This window comes from Pelophylax lessonae (genome assembly GCF_965119305.1).
Source record: "Pelophylax lessonae genome assembly, chromosome: 1".
NCBI classification, from domain to species: domain Eukaryota; kingdom Metazoa; phylum Chordata; class Amphibia; order Anura; family Ranidae; genus Pelophylax; species Pelophylax lessonae.
In genome coordinates this window covers 331169273-331187248 of record NC_138768.1, presented here as the reverse complement: position 1 = coordinate 331187248, position 17976 = coordinate 331169273, and the positions used below count along the sequence as shown (strand labels likewise).

The following is a 17976-nucleotide window of genomic DNA, read 5'->3' as shown; positions in this document are numbered from 1 at the left end:
TGGGAGCTGCTGGTTACAGGTTCCCCTGGGTTACCATTAGCAACAACATGACAGTTTGACATTTCTCCCAAGTGTTTTAGCTCAGTCAGGAAACAGTCCAGTAGCTTTGGTTTTTGTGTTTTTATTTGGAACTTGGATAGGATAAGGGAATGAGTGGGATACTCCAACTTTATACACTATGCATATAAGGCTGGGACGACTTGAAAATGCTGAATAACGCTGAGTAACACTGAGTAACGCTAGTCACGGCTAGGCCGCTGTATCACTTTGCCCTTAGCTGTGAAGTATATTTGAATGAGCTTTCTGAGGTAAACTGGACTGTACTGCAGAACAACGTCAGCGCCCTTCCTGGCACCCCCGTTTGTTCCTAATCTTCAGGGTCAACTACATGGCACCACCTTTACTGATACACTCCTTGTGTAAGCTAGCTCCTTGATCCCCTGACTTCTCTGGAGTGGTCCCCTCTCCTAGGCAGACCCTTAGGCAGATCTCCTGGTACTCAAGATACTGTTTTTTCCAAGATGATTCTGCCAGCAGCTCCACTTGTCAGCACTCTGGATCCTCTGCAGCTCAGCTCCACACCTGGTTCACTAGGCCGACTGCCTGAACCACCTTCCTAACACTTGCAGGAGGAGAGACAGCCGTCCACCTCCTCCTGGGACTTTGCCCCCGCCAAAAGAGACCCTGTCACATGCTCCCTCCAGATTTATTGCCCATCCCAGGATGCATTGAGGCAATGCCCGCCCACTGAGACAGCCATAAACCCTGGTGTGCTACTGGTCAGGTTTCCTCCACTGTCCAACAAGCTCCCTTATTGGACACAATGGGGAGACTCCCTTAAACCCAATAAATCACACCTGGAAACATGTGACACACCAAACAGATCAGGCTCTCCTGAGAAGCAGAAAAGAGCCACCAAATGTGTTTTCCTAGCACCTACCTAGGAAGGTGCTACATAAAAATGATTCTTTATGTAAGGTGTATTGTATGAATTATAATGTAGCACTCAAATTTATCAATTACGCATAGCATAGGGAAGTGACGCACTGGAGAAGATATTTAGTTAAGCAGGTGTTATTCCAATTTGTCTGCAAATGTGGGAATACACTTTAAGGCCCCTTTCGATCAGGAGTTCAGTTTTTCAGGCAGACCTGATCTGAAGGTCCATGCAGGCAGTATACAGACTTGTGTACGTTTACCAAAAAATAATGGTAAAAGACTGAAGTGCGAGGTGATGTTCTAAAGCCTAGCTGTGCCAGTAGGCGAGAAACAATTAAGCTGTACATAACGGTCTCATGCGACCGGGAACCCCACGCAACCAAATTATGCAATTGTGGAGAAAGTTTCTCCACACTTGTGTACGTTTACACCTGCCTACCTCTGGGTTCGATTGGGTTGGTAAAAAAAAACAAAAACAAAAAAAAAACAGAAGCAGATTGGAGGTAGCTAGGTATAAAATGAACAGCAGAGTACATTTACTTCTGGCTGCCCATAGAGAAGAGCAGGCTCTGTCTACATCTGTTTTGCAAAAACTGATCGGAAAAGGAATTCACCTCGTGTGAAATGGGTCTAAGTGTTGCAGCACATATTTATTTAATAGAAGGCCATTGTTCTATGTTACGCTTTATTACAAAACACAATGCTGGCATTAGCTATTCACATTAGATTTATTTGCATATTTGTGATTGCTTCATTCAGTTACTCCTCGGGTTAACAATCAGCACAGTGGACAAATTGGAAGGTATGTGTAATAGGGAATCAAATGTATAAGGGTTAACAGAAATATGAGAAGACATTCAGACACATTTGGTTTTAATGTCATATCTGAGCCAAACTAGCCCAAATGGACCATTTCCATTACAGAACAATGTGGCCACTGGATGTGCTGTAAGGCAAGCCATACACAGTGCAAATGGCTTTTCTACAACCACGAGTTCCACCAACCACAATTCCCCAATCAACACAAACAGTGCTGACAGGGGAATCCCTCCTGCCGGGCCATTGTCTGCTCCTGGTGGGGGCAGGCAAGAAAAGCCATCCCTGCCGGGAGACGACAGTAATTCTCACTAACGTCTATAACAGCCAATAAGATAATCACAAGAGAATCCGGCAGGCTAGTTGTACTTTAGTTGATTGATTAATCAACTTGGTACATTCAGCCTGCCCATTCACGGTTCGAATCTCGGCCACTTCCTGCTAAACCAGCCAAGATTCAAACCATGTATGGCTGGCCTAAAACCATAGCAGCATTATTTACATACATTAAGCAGCACTGTGTTTTGGCAGCAGTACAGGCAACTTTCCGTCTGTTGCCAGAAATAAAGTGAGTTGAGCTCAGTGGTTCTCCACTATTCAGGAGAAGCCTTGTATTTTTAGCAATGAATACAAGGCTTTCTCTGATTGGCTGAACTGGAGTTCGTGACATCATTTACCCTCCTCCTTGCCTCAGCCAATTTGGGGAAGCCTGTCATTTATTTGTAGCACTGTCCCCGTAGGGCTTACTGTGTGATGACTTCTTGGGCCTCCTCTGATTACCTACAGACAGTCACTATGGGACAGTTAACATATCCATCCTTACTCCCAGTTGCTCATTACTCAAACAGTCCAGGGGTTTTGGTTTTATATTTATTGTGGAACTTGGAAGGGAGAAGGGAATAGTGGGATACTCCAACATGAACTATTCACAGTAGATAAGGACAACTCTCACTTGGCCTCACCTGTGGAAGCAGACACACTGCTTTATCCATACTTTCACTTGTATGGAATAATTAAGTCCTCTTGCTCTCTCTAGCAGCAGACTCGATGCAACTACATTATCTTCAGGAAACGCTCTAGTATCCCCTTGACTGACACCCGTCCACTGACTCTTCTAGCAGAAGGGGTGGCCCTCTCAGAACAGGCCCCACAACACAGATCTGTACTCACTGTAGGCAACATCAGATCCTCTCCAGTGTCTCCCTTCCAGTCAGCTTTGCAGGACATCTGGGTTCAGCTCCTCTCTGATCCTCCAGCCCTCAGGTTGCCCATCTGAGGCTGCATGGCAGCTTCTACAGAGGAGGGGCAGCCGCCCCCTCCCTCCAGGACCTCACTCTCCAGCTGAAAGACCCCGAGTGCTCTTGGCATTTATACAGTATCCCAGCACACACTGAGGCACTTTCCTCTGCCAATCACCAGGGCTGTACTAAATGCCTGTGCACTCATTTATCAGGTTTCCTCCCACTGTTCAATATGCCTCCCTATTGGACCATTGTGAAACACCAGACAAGCTGAGCTGCACCTGAGCACCATGAGCAGACCCTACCAATGGATCTTGCTCTCTGGTAAGCAGAGAGCAATATAAATTTACCTGGCAATCTCTCTGGTAAGCAGGAAAGATCCAGAATCTATATTATTCTCTCCTCTAGCACCTACCTAGGAGGGTGCTACACATTGATAACAACACAAGGCTTCTTTGGAATTGCAGAGCAGCGCTAATGCTACTACAATCTATTACAGCACATCTGCAGTCACATTGTTTTGTAATAGAAATAATTTGTTTGGCCTAAAATAAACAATATAAAGAGACATTAAGCAAATAATTCTATTTTAAATTTGAAAGTGCGGCAGAAGTAGTCCCCTAAGGGTGCTTTCACACTGCCCCACTGCAAATTCCCTGCAGTGTGAATGCAGAACAGTATACCCAAGGTTTTTGGGCAGGTTACCCACACTTTTCCATAGACTTCTATTATATTGGGCATCCTTGGTGTGTTTTCTGAGTGCACCAAAAGTCCTGCATGCTGCGTCTTTGGTGTGCTTTTAGAAAATGAACCAAAAACGCCAGATTTAATAAAAGTCTATGGGAAAGTGCGCTTAACCCGCACTGCAGGCAAGCCGCAGTGGGGCAGTGTTCAGGGCCTAACAGAACAAGAGTGTGTTTTCATACAAACACACCAATGTATATAAACAATAATCATATTGTTGTTAATGTGTACCACAGAGGCAGAAACTAATCCACAGCCAAAATGCAAAGAACATATTCAAACTTTTGAATTCACTGTACTGAAATCTGAAGAGTTGCCACATTTCTATCATGCAGATTATCACTGCTTTTATAAAAAAAAAAAAAAAAAATGGAACATGGGAGGAGAGAAATATGAAAGCTGGTATTTCTGTCTGGTTATGTAAATATATAGGGTTTGGCATGGTAATTTATATCCTCCTTTAAATAATGTGTCAGTGATTCAGATCATATAAATGTATGTCAGTAGTCAGCTATCAGATATTTACATACTTGTTCCAGGTCAGTATTCCTCAATATTTTGCCTGTGTGTGTGGATTCTTATCCAGAAATGGTTTACAACAACAATATTTATATTGTTTATATGTATGCATTTTCATTATGTAATGGGCCTTAGGTCAGCTGTACCAGGCTCACAGATTTAAAGTAAGAAATTTACCTGAATATGAAAAGACGAAAAAACATTGGCTGTCATTGGGTCAGCCTAACGTAACTACAGAAAGTATCCTTTGCACTCTTTGCTACATTCTTAAGAAAGAAGTATATAGATATGTAACAAATTAAATTAAAAATTATTATTATTATTATTTTAGACTAATATAAATGTATCATGTAAAACTGAAAATGGTTATCAAATACTTAGCGTAATTTTCCTTTCCTGGCCTATCCTCATGTCAGCACACAATGGGTTCACGTTTCCTCTGGAACCCACAGGATCACCTGTTCCTAGCTAAATAAAAGACAGCCCCTCCCCCACTAAAGTGTTATTATATAATAATAATAATAATAATAATTATATAATAACCTAGCCTGTAACAGGCCACTAGGGAGGGAGTCCTGTGCTCATGTGAGGATAGGCCAGGAAAGGAAAATGACTGTAAGTATTTGATACCAATTTTCTGTTTTCCTGGCCCTACCTCACGTCAACACACAATGGGATAGAACTAGCTGAATAAATGGGCGGGAGAGACAACATCAAAACAAACTGACTATCAAAGAAAAGCTCCCAAAGACAAAAATAATGTCTCCTCCCAAACTTTTTAAAATTTGCTGACTGCACACCTAGCCTGTAAAGTCAAATGAAGGGCTAGCTGTCTTACATATAACTTCCACTGAAATCCTGGCATAACTGCCCCAAAGGCTGCCAACCCTCAGGTCGAAGGAGCTTGCACCTGTTCCTGAGCATAAGGGCCTACTTCCTGCATGCCAATCTAATCGCCCTGGTAAACCAATAGAAGTGGACTCGAGAACCTGATGGCAAAATGAAAAGATTGTCCACTTTCCTCATGTATTTTGACCTTTTCATATACACGTTTAGCAACTTGTCCATGTGTAAGGAACATTTTTCCTGCTGTGTACTCAGTGATTCCGTGTCAATGCTGAGAGGGACTGCCCCCAGTTTTCCTGGTAACTAGATACTACTTTAGAATTGAACTTTGGAGATAGACGTAGTATCAATATTTCTGGTAAAAAGACACAAAAGGGATCTTTGCAGAAAAATGCTGCAATCTCCAACATCCTTTTGTCTGAAGCAACTGCTGTCAGAGGAACTAGTTTTACCACTAGGAACCGCAATGGAAATGAAGCTATTGGAGCAAAGGATGCCTGTACTAGTGCTTTCAGAACCAAGCCTAAGTCCCATGAAGGGAACAAGGATTTCCTTGGTGGTCGTATATGGATTACTGCCCGCATGGAGCATTTGTTCAATGGCTCTTCCACCCATCTGCAGCCTGAAAAAGAGGATAAAGGCAGAGTCCTGTACTTTAATGGGAAAAAAATCCCATGGCAGTGTGAACCCATCTTCTATCACTTCACCTTTGTACCTTGTTGCAAATACCCAAAGCTGTATGTTTAGTGGAGTCTCTATGAGAACTACCACTGGAATGCCCCAGAGCTAATACTAGTTGAGGTACTTATTGTTGGAAAATCATTTACCTAACGGATTAGTTAGTGGATCTGCTTTCCCAGTAAGTAGACTACCGTTAACTGCTTGTAAGCGGCTCTCTGCTCAGCGAAAAGTTTATGTTGCGAAACGTAACAGGAAAAGATTCTTGATGCCCCCTTGGTGGGCAATGTAGGCTACTGCTGTCTTGTCAATCGTCAACATTGAAAAGCCCCCATGTGCCACCTGGCCTAAGGCAACACTGGAATGGCCGCTGTAAAATGTGCCAATGGGGACAATGCAATCCCTCGCTGACATGAATGCCGTCTCCATGACTCTTCATACGCAGATTTTCATTTTAGAAATCTTGCAGTCTTGAAAAACCACTTGACTTTTTCGGGCATGAAAAACTACTCCAAGATCCTTCATAGATTAAGAAGGGGTTAACTGCTTTCCCTGTTTGTTTTCTAGTCGACTGAACTTGATAAAAGAACTTCTGGGACAAGGTTCTGATGCTTTGCCAGCTCTTTGCTTACACATGCGACAATCAAAACCTCGTCCAAGTAGTGGTAGAGCCTATTCCCATAAATAAATTACCGATACACTGCAAACAAAAATGTTCGAAAAGATTCTTGGTGCTCTGCCGATTCTAAAAATGGCAACAACTGAACTGGAAGTGACAGCCGGTCACTGAAAATCTCAGATGTCTCTGGTGGTACACACTGATTGGTACATGAAAGTATACATCAGCCAGGTTAATTGACACTAACCAGTCTTCATGCTGAACTATTGCCATGACTGTTTGCATGGATTTCATCTTAAATCCTTTGTGTATGTACCCATTCGATTTCCTCAAACCCAGACAGTAGGGAAAGCTCCAGATGCTTCGGGTACTAGAAAGAATGGGGAGAAACATCCACATTTTGTTCTTTTGGTGGCACCAACACTATGGACTTGTTGCAGTATAATTCTAATACGTAATCTTGAGATAAATCTTTCTTCTTAACCACTTAAGCCCCGGAGGATTTGGCTGCTAAACGACCAGGGGGTATTTTGCGATTCGGCACTGCGTGACTTTAACGGACAATTGCGAGGTCATGCGACGCTGTACCTAAACGAATTTGGCGTCCTTTTTTCCCCACAAACAGAGCTTTCTTTTGGTGGTATTTGATCACCTGTGAGATTTTTTGATCATGCGCTATAAACAAAAAAAGAGCGTAAATTTTGCAAAAATAGCAATATTTTTCACATTTTTTTATATGAAATTCCCCCCAAAAAAATGTAAAAATCAAAATTTTTTAACATTTTCGGGCCAATTTGTTTTATGCTACCTATGTTTGGTAAAAAAAATCACAAGCGTATTTTGATTGGTTTGCGCAAAAGTTATCGCGTTTACTAACAAAGGGAAAGATTTTTGTCATTTTTGTTGGTTTTTTTTTAACGCGTAATGGCGGCGATCTGCGATTTTTTTTGCGGTACTGCGACATTGCGGCGGACAGATCGGACCCTTGACTGACATTTTTGACACTTTTGGGGTTACCAGTGACATTTCTATAGTAATCAGTGCTATACATATGCACTGTTACTGTAAAAATACACTGGTAGTGAAGGGGTTAACTTTATTTGAAAGGGAGGGGCTATGTGTGTCCCTAGGGGCGTGCTTTCTACTGTGATTGGCTGTGGCTTCAGCTGTATGAACGGTGATCAACGGTTCTACATAGTAGAACCGTATGATCATCAATCATACACAGGGGAGAATGACAGGCAGCTTGTTTACACAAGCCGCCTGAATTTCTCCCTCTCCCCCGCCGATCGCAAAGTGACCGGCGGACATCGGGTCCGCCGGTCACACGCGCGGGGGGGTCCGTGACAACGCGGGAGCTCGCCTCCGGGGGCGCGCGCTCGCTCCCTAGACCCTCACAAGCAAGCGACGTAGACCTACGTCAGTTTGCCTGTGAGGGGCTGACCGCAGACGTAGATAGTTGTGCGGCGGTCGGCAAGTGGTTAAGACCTGTCGGTCATGAATCAAAGGGTTTGGAGATTGTACTCCCACCTAACTGTCTTTGATGTTTTGGAAAAACAAATACCCTTTAATGAGTGGGACTTTAAGGGTAACTGATTATTTTGGAATGAAAATACTGATGTACACCAAAGATTTTGTTTGAATATAATAAAATAATTATTTTATTGGATAAGGACTATCAATAATGAAATTGTATAAGTCCACATAGTGTGCTTACAAACAGCGGAGTCGTACGGTGTACTAATTTACAATCAATTGTGCAAAACATGAAACAAAAATAAATATAAAAGATAAGGACTGATTGGAGTGGTGTATAATTCCAACGCGTTTCGATAGATAGATAATTATATTGACAATCTTCTTCAGGGATTGCATACTCCACTCCTGAAAAGCATAACAATAATTAATGCACATATTCAAGTTATGTATTTCATTCATCAATAAGCAAAAAATAAGGATTATAGGCTAGCGCTGAGGATTACAATTATTCTGATACCACTGTATAGTGGGCTGCTGCTGGTATAAAAGGTGGTGTACCTTTATAAAGTGTATGGTGCAAAAGTATACCTGCGCTGCTAACAAAGCAAACTCATAAATAGATCTCAATAAATATAGTGTATAAATAATCTGTGTAAAGTGCTAGTGCTCAACTTGAAATACACATTTCTATATCATAAATCCCAATCAATATATATCAATCAATATAAAAATTCAATAAATACAAATTTTATACACGTGAAAATAATAAATGTGAATAAAGTCTTTCAATAAAAGACGTGCTTAAATAGTGACAGTCTTTGTGCAAAACATGAGTCCAAAGTGCTGCGTGCTCGTAAAACAAGTGCCGGTGCTCTCTCTACATGGGTAGGTGCTCCCCTCCTGGACCCCTACTCACCAGAAGCCAAATAATACACCGCTTTCAGAATATCCTTAGATAGGACGAGCTTTATTGGACCATCAACTCAATCAGCTTTCTTGTAGATCATATCATCCAGGTATTGCTCAAAAAAATGGAAAGAGATGCTGGCATCGTGAAGTATGTAACCACTTTATTCGATGCACACAATACAAGATACACTTACAATAACGCTCTGTGTGCGGAGTGAAACGCGTCAAGCCGTGGGTCCGAGTACGTACTACTCCCGACTACATCCACCTTCCGACATACGGGGACACGGGGAGTGAGTACAGCCGTTTGGATTGGCAACCCGTGGGATGATTTTTTTAGGCGTTTTAACCTTTGCCATATTGTAAGTGTATCTTGTATTGTGTGCATCGAAAAAAGTGGTTACATACTTCACGATGCCAGCATCTCTTTCCATTTTTTTGACCAATACCTGGATGATACGATCTACTGATTGAGTTGATGGTCCAATAAAGCTCGTCCTATCTAAGGTATTTATTGAATTTGTATATTGATTGATATATATTGATTGGGATTTATGATATAGAAATGTGTATTTCAAGTTGAGCACTAGCACTTTACACAGATTATTTATACACTATATTTATTGAGATCTATTTATGAGTTTGCTTTGTTAGCAGCGCAGGTATACTTTTGCACCATACACAATAAGCAAAAAATGACATGCTTCAAAGCAAAGGATTGTCTCTAAACTCCTTCCCAAATCTGATGCATACACAGTATTGATATCTCTCCAGGTTTTCCCTGTGTGTGAGCTGCTTCCCTTCACCATACAGATGCAAGAGCCGTAAAGCTATTTCTCAAAAATCCAATTTATGGCCAACCTGAAATATATAACCCCCTTAGAGTCTGGTTTAGGATCTTACATCTTACCTGTAATATATATTAGGTCTTTTTACTCACCCCCAAAAAGAGGAAATAATGGAGGCTTGTTAATCTTCCATATGTGTAGCCACACTGGTAGTCAAGATTAAGAATGCACACCCACTGAGTAGGAAAACTTTCCTCAACTATTCCAGATAGGGGTCACTATATATTTCTTGCGCTTACTTCAAGAAGAAAAGTTTTATAGTGTGGCTCCAATAAAACAACAAATGTTGTTCTATATGTCCATCTACCGTTATAATCAAATGCAGTCTTACCTTTCAAAAAAAGTAAGACTTCAAGAAAATAACCCGCAGTCCATATAACTCCAGTGAGTGGAAAGAAAAACTATCACCATTCCTCACCTGTATTGATAGTGATTAGCTTGAATATATTCTATGGACCAAATGAAAAATACCCCATTAATGCCGCAAATTTTAGTGATCAAAAAATCCACCCTAATTCCTGATATGTAAGGCTCAAGTACTTACAGGTTAATGCAGTCTATATTCATCCAAACCGAGGGGTAACTTTCCAGCGGTTGCTTTTTGCTTGTCACAGGGAGAGAGACATCTCCCTAATGGCTCCCGGCGTCTCCTTAATAGTACTGGGCATGCGCTAAACGTCATAGCGCCGTACGTACGGGCTTAACATCGTCACTTCCGGATGTGACGAAATTCTATTTCCTGTAAGTCCGGAGCTTCTTGTTGCTAGGGAGACAGCTAAACTATCAACACTGCTATTTTATCCTTTCCATTCACCCGAACGTAGCCCCTGTCTAGTGGTGAAGCGGTGTAACAGCCTCCACATTAAACAACATGGGAGGAGAGTTTCCCAGAGGTGAAGAGATTAAGGGATTAAGGTAACACCTATACCCGCAGGTTGTGAACAAATTCTTTGCACTGTCTTTGATGTTTGTCACCCAAACCCTCCAAAAAGAGGCTATCCTGGCTCCCACTGGAAGACACTGGCTGGGCATAGTGATGTCGCGAACCTAAATTTCGCCGTTCGCGAACGGCGAACGCGAACATCGGCAAATGTTCGCGAACCGGCAAACCGGGCGAACCGCCATAGACTTCAATAGGCAGGCGAATTTTAAAACACAGAGGGACTCTTTCTGGCCATAATAGTGATGGAAAAGTTGTTTCAAGGGGACTAACACCTGGACTGTGGCATGCCGGAGGGGGATCCATGGCAAAACTCCCATGGAAAATTACGTAGTTGACGCAGAGTCAGGTTTTGATCCATAAAGGGCAGAAATCACCTAACATTCCAAAATTGTTTGGAATAACGTGCTTTAAAACATCCAGTGTGTGAATACGATCAGGTATGATGTTGTATCGGTCAAGTAGTGTAAGGGTTACGCCCGCTTCACAGTGACAGACCAAACTCTGACAGACCAAACTCCCCGTTTAACAGTCAGTCAGTCAGTCCATTTGCACAACCGCAAACTCCCCATTTGCACAAGGTTGGATACCAAGCTAGCCATGTCCCGTTCCTTGTCCTCACTGACATCATTGAAGGTCTCTTCCTCCACCCAGCCACGTACAACACCAAGGGTCCCAGAAAGGTGACAACAAGCCCCCTGGGACGCCTGCTGTGGCTGGTATTCCACCTCCTCAAAGCCACCTTCCTCCTCTGACTTCTCTTCTTCAGACTCCTCTCTCTGCGTTGGCACAGGTCCAGCAATTGACAACGACAAGGCTGCTTCTGGTGGTGATGGGGACCACAACTCTTCCTCTTCATGCTCATCTACAGCCTGATCCAGTACTCTTCGCAGGGCACGCTCCAGAAAAAACGCATATGGGATGAGGTCGATGATGTTGCCTTGGGTTCGACTGACCACCAGGTTTGTCACCTCCGCAAAAGGACGCATGAGCCTACAGCCATTGTTCATGAGCATTCAGTAACGCGGCCAAAAAATACCCAGCTCCGCAGAAAGAATGAAATAAAATGAATGTTTTTTCTATGAAAAATTATCCCGCGGATCGCTTTTGGTCTGTTCACAATGAAGCAACGACCTTATCATCTGGGGTGTGCCAACACACTCCTAGAGGTGATCGCTTCATTGTGATACGCAAGCCCCTTCACCACGACAAGGTAACGATCACAAAGGGGAATTGACATGTATGTGCCTTTTTTTTTGTTTTTTTGCAGCCACAGTGTAGCACCAGAGGCCAAAAAAATTAGGCATGTACACATGCATGAAAAAGCAGGTATTGTTGCAGCCGCTGCTTTAGCAGCGGCCTGAAAAATTGAGGTTTTCAAGGCAGAAAGTGCACTAAAACATTGCGGCTTGAACCATAGTTGGTGGCGGAGACGTCACGTAAGTCATCTGGCATGCAGAGAATGATTAAATACAGCAGCGTGTGGACCATTTTTAGCCCAAGGCATCTCAGTCATCACCAGGCCTTTTTCAGTCAAATGCATCCCCCACTGTCAGTCCTTTCGGGATCCATGCCTCATTCATCTTAATAAACGTGAGGTAATCAAGACTTTTTTGACCTAGGCGACTTCTCTTCTCAGTGACAATACCTCCTGCTGCGCTGAAGGTCCTTTCTGACAGCACACTTGAAGCGGGGCAGGCCAGAAGTTCAATGGCAAATTGGGATAGCTCAGGCCACAGGTCAAGCCTGCACACCCAGTAGTCAAGGGGTTCATCGCTCCTCAGAGTGTCGATATCTGCAGTTAAGGCAAGGTAGTCTGCTACCTGTTGGTCGAGTCGTTCTCTGAGGGTGGACCCCGAAGGGCTGTGGCGATGCGTAGGACTAAAAAAGCTCCGCATGTCCTCCATCAACAAGACGTCTGTAAAGCGTCCTGTCCTTGCCGGCGTGGTTGTGGTGGTAGGAGGAGGATTACTTTCACCTCTTCCCCTGTTGGATTCCCGTTGTGCTGTGACATCACCCTTATATGCTGTGTAAAGCATACTTTTCAACTTATTTTGTAGCTGCTGCATCCTTTGCGCCTGCCGGTAATTAGGTAACATATCAGAGACTTTCTGCTTATACCGGGGGTCTAGTAGCGTGGCCACCCAGTACAGGTCGTTCACCTTCAGTCTTTTTATACGAGGGTCCCTCAACAGGCATGACAGCATGAAAGACCCCATTTGCACAAGGTTGGATGCCGAGCTACTCATGTCCAATTCCTCGTCCTCACTGATGTCATTGAAGGTGTGTTCTTCCCCCCAGCCACGTACAACACCACGGGTACCAGATAGGTGACAACGAGCACCCTGGGATGCCTGCTGTGGTTGGTGTTCCTCCTCCTCAAAGCCACATTCCTCCTCTGACTCCTCTTCCTCAGACTCCTCTTCCAGTGTTGCCGCAGGTCCAGCAAGCGATGGTAAGGCTGTTTCTGGTGGTGATGGTGACCACAACTCTTCCTCTTCCTCTTCACGCTCATCTACGGCCTGATCCAGCACTCTTCGCAGGGCACGCTCTAGGAAGAAAACATATGGGATGATGTCGCTGATGGTGCCTTCGGTGCGACTGACTAGGTTTGTCACCTCCTCAAAAGGACGCATGAGCCTACAGGCATTGCGCATGAGCGTCCAGTAACGTGGCAAAAAAATACCCAGCTCCGCAGAGGCTGTCCTATCACCCCGGTCATACAAATACTCGTTGACCGCTTTTTCTTAGTGGAGCAGGCGTTCGAACATTAGCAGTGTTGAATTCCAACGTGTCGGGCTGTCGCAAATCAAGCGCCTCACTGGCATGTTGTTTCGCCGCTGAATATCTGCAAAGTGCGCCATGGCCGTGTAGGAACGCCTGAAATGGCCACACACCTTCCTGGCCTGCTTGAGGACGTCCTGTAAGCCTGGGTACTTCTGCACAAAGCATTGTACAATCAGATTCAACACATGTGCCATGCACGGCACATGTGTCAACTTTGCCAAATTCAATTGCCCAAATTGCTTCCGTTGTCACACACCACTTTGCGGATCTCCAGTTGGTGCGGGGTCAGCCACTGATCCACCTGTGCGTTCAGGGCGGACAGTAGTGCTGGTCCGGTGTGACTCTCTGCTTTCAGGCAAGTCAACCCCAAGACAGCGTGACACTGTCGTATCCGGCATGTGGAATAGCCCCTGTGGAGCTGGGGGGGTGCAGTTGCTGTGGAGCAAGACGCAACAGCAGAAGAGGACTCAGCCGAGGAGGTTAGCAAAGAGGATGGAGTAGGAGGAGTAGAGGAGGTGGCAGCAGGCCTGCCTGCAAGTCGTGGTGGTGTCACCAACTCCTCTGCAACAGAGCCACGCATTCCATGCTTGGCAGCCGCCAGCAGGTTTACCCAATGCGCAGTGTAAGTGATATACCTGCCCTGACCGTGCTTTGCAGACCAGCTATCAGTGGTCAGATGGACCCTTGCCCCAACACTGTGTGCCAGACGTGACATGATTTCATTTTCCACAATAGAGTACAGGTTGGGGATTGCCTTTTGTGAAAAATAATTTCGGCCGGGTACCTTCCACTGCGGTGTCCCAATAGCGACAAATTTTTTGAAGGCCTCAGACTCCACCAGCTTGTATGGTAAAAGCTGGCGGGCTAAGAGTTCCGACAAGCCAGCTGTCAGACGCCGGGCAAGGGGGTGACTCTGTGAGATTGGCTTCTTACGCTCAAACATTTCCTTGACAGACACCTGACTGTGGGCAGATGAGCAGGAACTGCTGAAGGTGAGAGGCGGAGGGGCGGGTTGTTGATAGGGGGCATGGAGGACAGCAGTGGTTGACGTGGCTGAAGATGCTGGACCAGGAGGAGGATGGTGGCTTTCAGTTTGTGAGCTGCTTTTACTCATGTGTTGATCCCATAGGCGTTTGTGATGTGAGATCATGTGCCTTCGCAAAGCAGTTGTACCTAGGTGGGTGTTGGACTTCCCACGGCTCAGTTTCTTTTGGCACAGGATACAAATGGCATCGCTGATATCAGAGGCAGACACACAAAAAAAATGCCACACTGCTGAGCTTTGCAAGGACGGCATTCTGGTGGTGGCAACAGCTTGCGTTGATTGGCGTGCTGTCTGGCTGACCCCGGGTGCCGAATCTACATGCTGTCTGACTGCGCGTCACTAGCTCCTTGCGATGACCTCCTCCCCCTGCTTCCAACTCGTCTCCTCCTCCTCCTCTCTGTCTCCCCATCTGAACTTTCCCCCTCTTCTTCTGCTCTTCGAGCAGGCACCCAGGTGACATCCACAGACACATCATCATCATCAGCCGCTTCACTTGACAACTCAGCAAAGGCAGCAGCAGCAGGTACAACATCATCATCATCATCACAATGTACGTCCATGTGTATAATGCTGCCTGACTGAGACATATCCCCGTTATCTACATCCTCTGGCACTAATAGTTGCGCATCACTTATTTCTTCCAACTGATGTGAAAATAACTCCTCTGACGGATCAAGTGGAGCGGCTGTGGTGCTAGTGTTGGTGGTGGTGCCAGGGGGCTGGCGAGTGGTAAATTGAGAGGTGCCCGAAGCTGAGCTGGAGGAGGAGGGTGCATTAAGGTTCCGAGCGGAAGCTGTAGACGATTGGGTGTCCTGTGTAAGCCAGTCAACTATGTCCTCAGAATTTTTTGAGTTCAGGGTCTGTGGTGGCCTCTGAACACTGGGCATTATTCTAGGGCCTAAGGAAATCACAGCACCACGACCACGACGGCCCTTGCGGGGTGGCCTGCCTCTGCCTGTCATTTTTTTTTTTAATGTGTTGTACTATGAGTGCAAGGTGCTGTGCCACCCTATAGGAGTGTTGGGCAGTGGGGACAGTACACTCTGTGGACCTGACAGTCACTGGCAGCCCAGGCAACTGCAATTATAAAAAAAATATATATATTTTTAATTTGCAAGCTGCTGTGCCACCGTATATATCAGTGGTGGGTAGGCAGTGGCACAGTACACTCTCTGTGGACCTGACAGTCACTGGCAGCCCAGGCAACTGCAATTATAAAAAAATATATATATTTTTAATTTGCAAGCTGCTGTGCGACCGTATATATCAGTGGTGGGTGGGCAGTGGCACAGTACACTCTCTGTGGACCTGACAGTCACTGGCACCCAGGCAACTGCAATTATAAAAAAAATATATATTTTTTTACTTTGCAAGCTGCTGTGCCACCGTATATATCAGTGGTGGGTGGGCAGTGGCACAGTACACTCTCTGTGGACCTGACAGTCACTGGCAGCCCAGACAACTGTAATTATAAAAAAATATATATATTTTTAATTTGCAAGCTGCTGTGCCACCATATATATCAGTGGTGGGTGGGCACGCAGTGGCACTGCAGTGGGCACAGTACACTCTGTGGACCTGACAGTCACTGGCACCCAGGCAACTGCAATTATAAAAAAAATATATATATTTTTACTTTGCAAGCTGCTGTGCCACCGTATATATATCAGTGGTGGGTGGGCACGCAGTGGCACTACAGTGGGCACAGTACACTCTGTGGACCTGACAGTCACTGGCAGCCCAGGCAACTGCAATAATAAAAAATATATATATTTTTTTTTAATTTGCAACAAGATGCTGTGCCACCGTATATATATCAGTGGTGGGCAGTGCACTGCAGTGGGTACAGTACACTCTGTGGACCTGACACTGCACTCACTGCAATTATGACAGAGGAAAAAAAAAAATATTTTTTAAAATGCACGGTACTGTGCCTGTGCCACCCGAAATGAGTGTGGTGTGCACACATTACAGTCTGTGGTGGGTCTGTGGCCTCTCACACACAGCGGGCAGGCAACTGCAGTGTACAATAGATATATATATATATATATATATATATATAAAAAGAAAAAACTCAATTACCAGCCCTTAAAAGGGCTTTTGGGGACACTAGATATATATATATATATAAATTACACAAATACCAGCCCTTAGAAGGGCTTTATGGGGTGCTGTCAGGAATAGGATGCTGTCCTTACAGCAGTAGTGGACCAAGAACACTGACTAGCAAGACCAGGAACACTGACAACTGTCCCTAGCTATTAACAGCAGCAGCAGCAGCAGCAGCTCTCCCTGCTCTCACTAACACACACTGCTTCAGAATGATCTAAGATGGATGCTGCCCTTGCTTATTTATAGGAGGTGGGAGGGTGTGGGAGGGAGGTATGCTGATTGGCTGGAAATGTGCCTGCTGACTGTGAAGTTCAGGGTCAAAGTTTGCATCAATGATGTATTATAGGGGGCGGACCGAACATCGCATATGTTCGCCCGCAGCGGCGAACGCGAACATGCTAAGTTCGCCGGGAACTGTCCGCCGGCGAACAGTTCGGTACACCTCTAGTTGGGCACACCTTCAACAGACTTTCCAGATGTCTAGCAGCCTGCTCTGGATTTGATTCCAAGAAAAAGGAAGTTTTAGCCCCCTTCACTGTGATCTGGTAAATTTCAGCCTGGCCTATAAGATTTGGCTGCCTGAAGCCTTCTGAAGATCAACAGACTTGAGTGAAAAGACTGTTGCTTCCTCCTATTAAACTGTAGCCACAGTCTGGACATTTATTCTGCCACTCGCTTCATCCAGCGTTTTGCCAAACAACCTCCCATATTGGAGAATGCTACAAAGGGCTTATGTGGAAGCTTCATCCACCCTCCAGTGGCACAACCACAAAGCTCTAATGGCTGTGACTGAATATGCCAGCCCTAGAACTAGGTATATTGAAGTCTCTGCCAACAGTCAGCAGCCAGATTCAAGTCCTCTACAAATTCTGAGTTGAAGAGGTCTTTCTACATGTGTGTTTTTGAAGTGTATAGGTGCGTTTTGCCATGTTACAGATGCGTTCCACACAGATAAAATGCAACATATTCTCACTAGGTTGACTGTACAGGAACACACTGCACTTGTGTGAAGTAGGCCATTGGAATCCATGGTAAATATGGTTTATGCATTTTTGACTCAGAATAAACAAGCATTGGACTGTATCTTGTGTGAATCAGCCTTAAGTCCACTTTTCAATCTATAGGATCCCTAAAGGTAATGAAAGGCAAAGACACTTACGCACCAGACGCTGGCGGGCTCCATCCACTCCTCGAAGTGCGTTGCTTAGACATGCATCAGTCAGCTTCATTGTATAAAGCTTGCAGTGCTTTTACTGTATATTAGTCTTCTTATCAGTTCTCTCCTATTCTTCATCAATGAGCTTTTAATGCTCTGTCATTATGGTAAAAGAGGCCCTTCCTTTTTCACATTTGGAAACATCTGCGTGCTTTTTATGATGGTTGGGCCTGTGTCTTGCTTGTGGCATGGATATTTGCCGCATACTTTCCGCCTCAGCCTCTAGGCTTTGAAATGT

The 17976-nt window shown here is 44.8% G+C and overlaps 1 protein-coding gene across 1 annotated transcript in view; it reads left to right on the top strand.

Moving 5' to 3' along the window:
• RNF212B (ring finger protein 212B) overlaps positions 1-17976 on the top strand; it is a gene marked incomplete at both ends in the record, with an annotated part of 247258 nt that overhangs the window by 87828 nt on the left and 141454 nt on the right. Inside the window, one exon of the mRNA XM_082243294.1 lies at positions 1699-1741. Coding sequence (XP_082099420.1) covers positions 1699-1741 — 43 coding nt within the window. The remainder of the gene's footprint in view (positions 1-1698; positions 1742-17976) is intronic.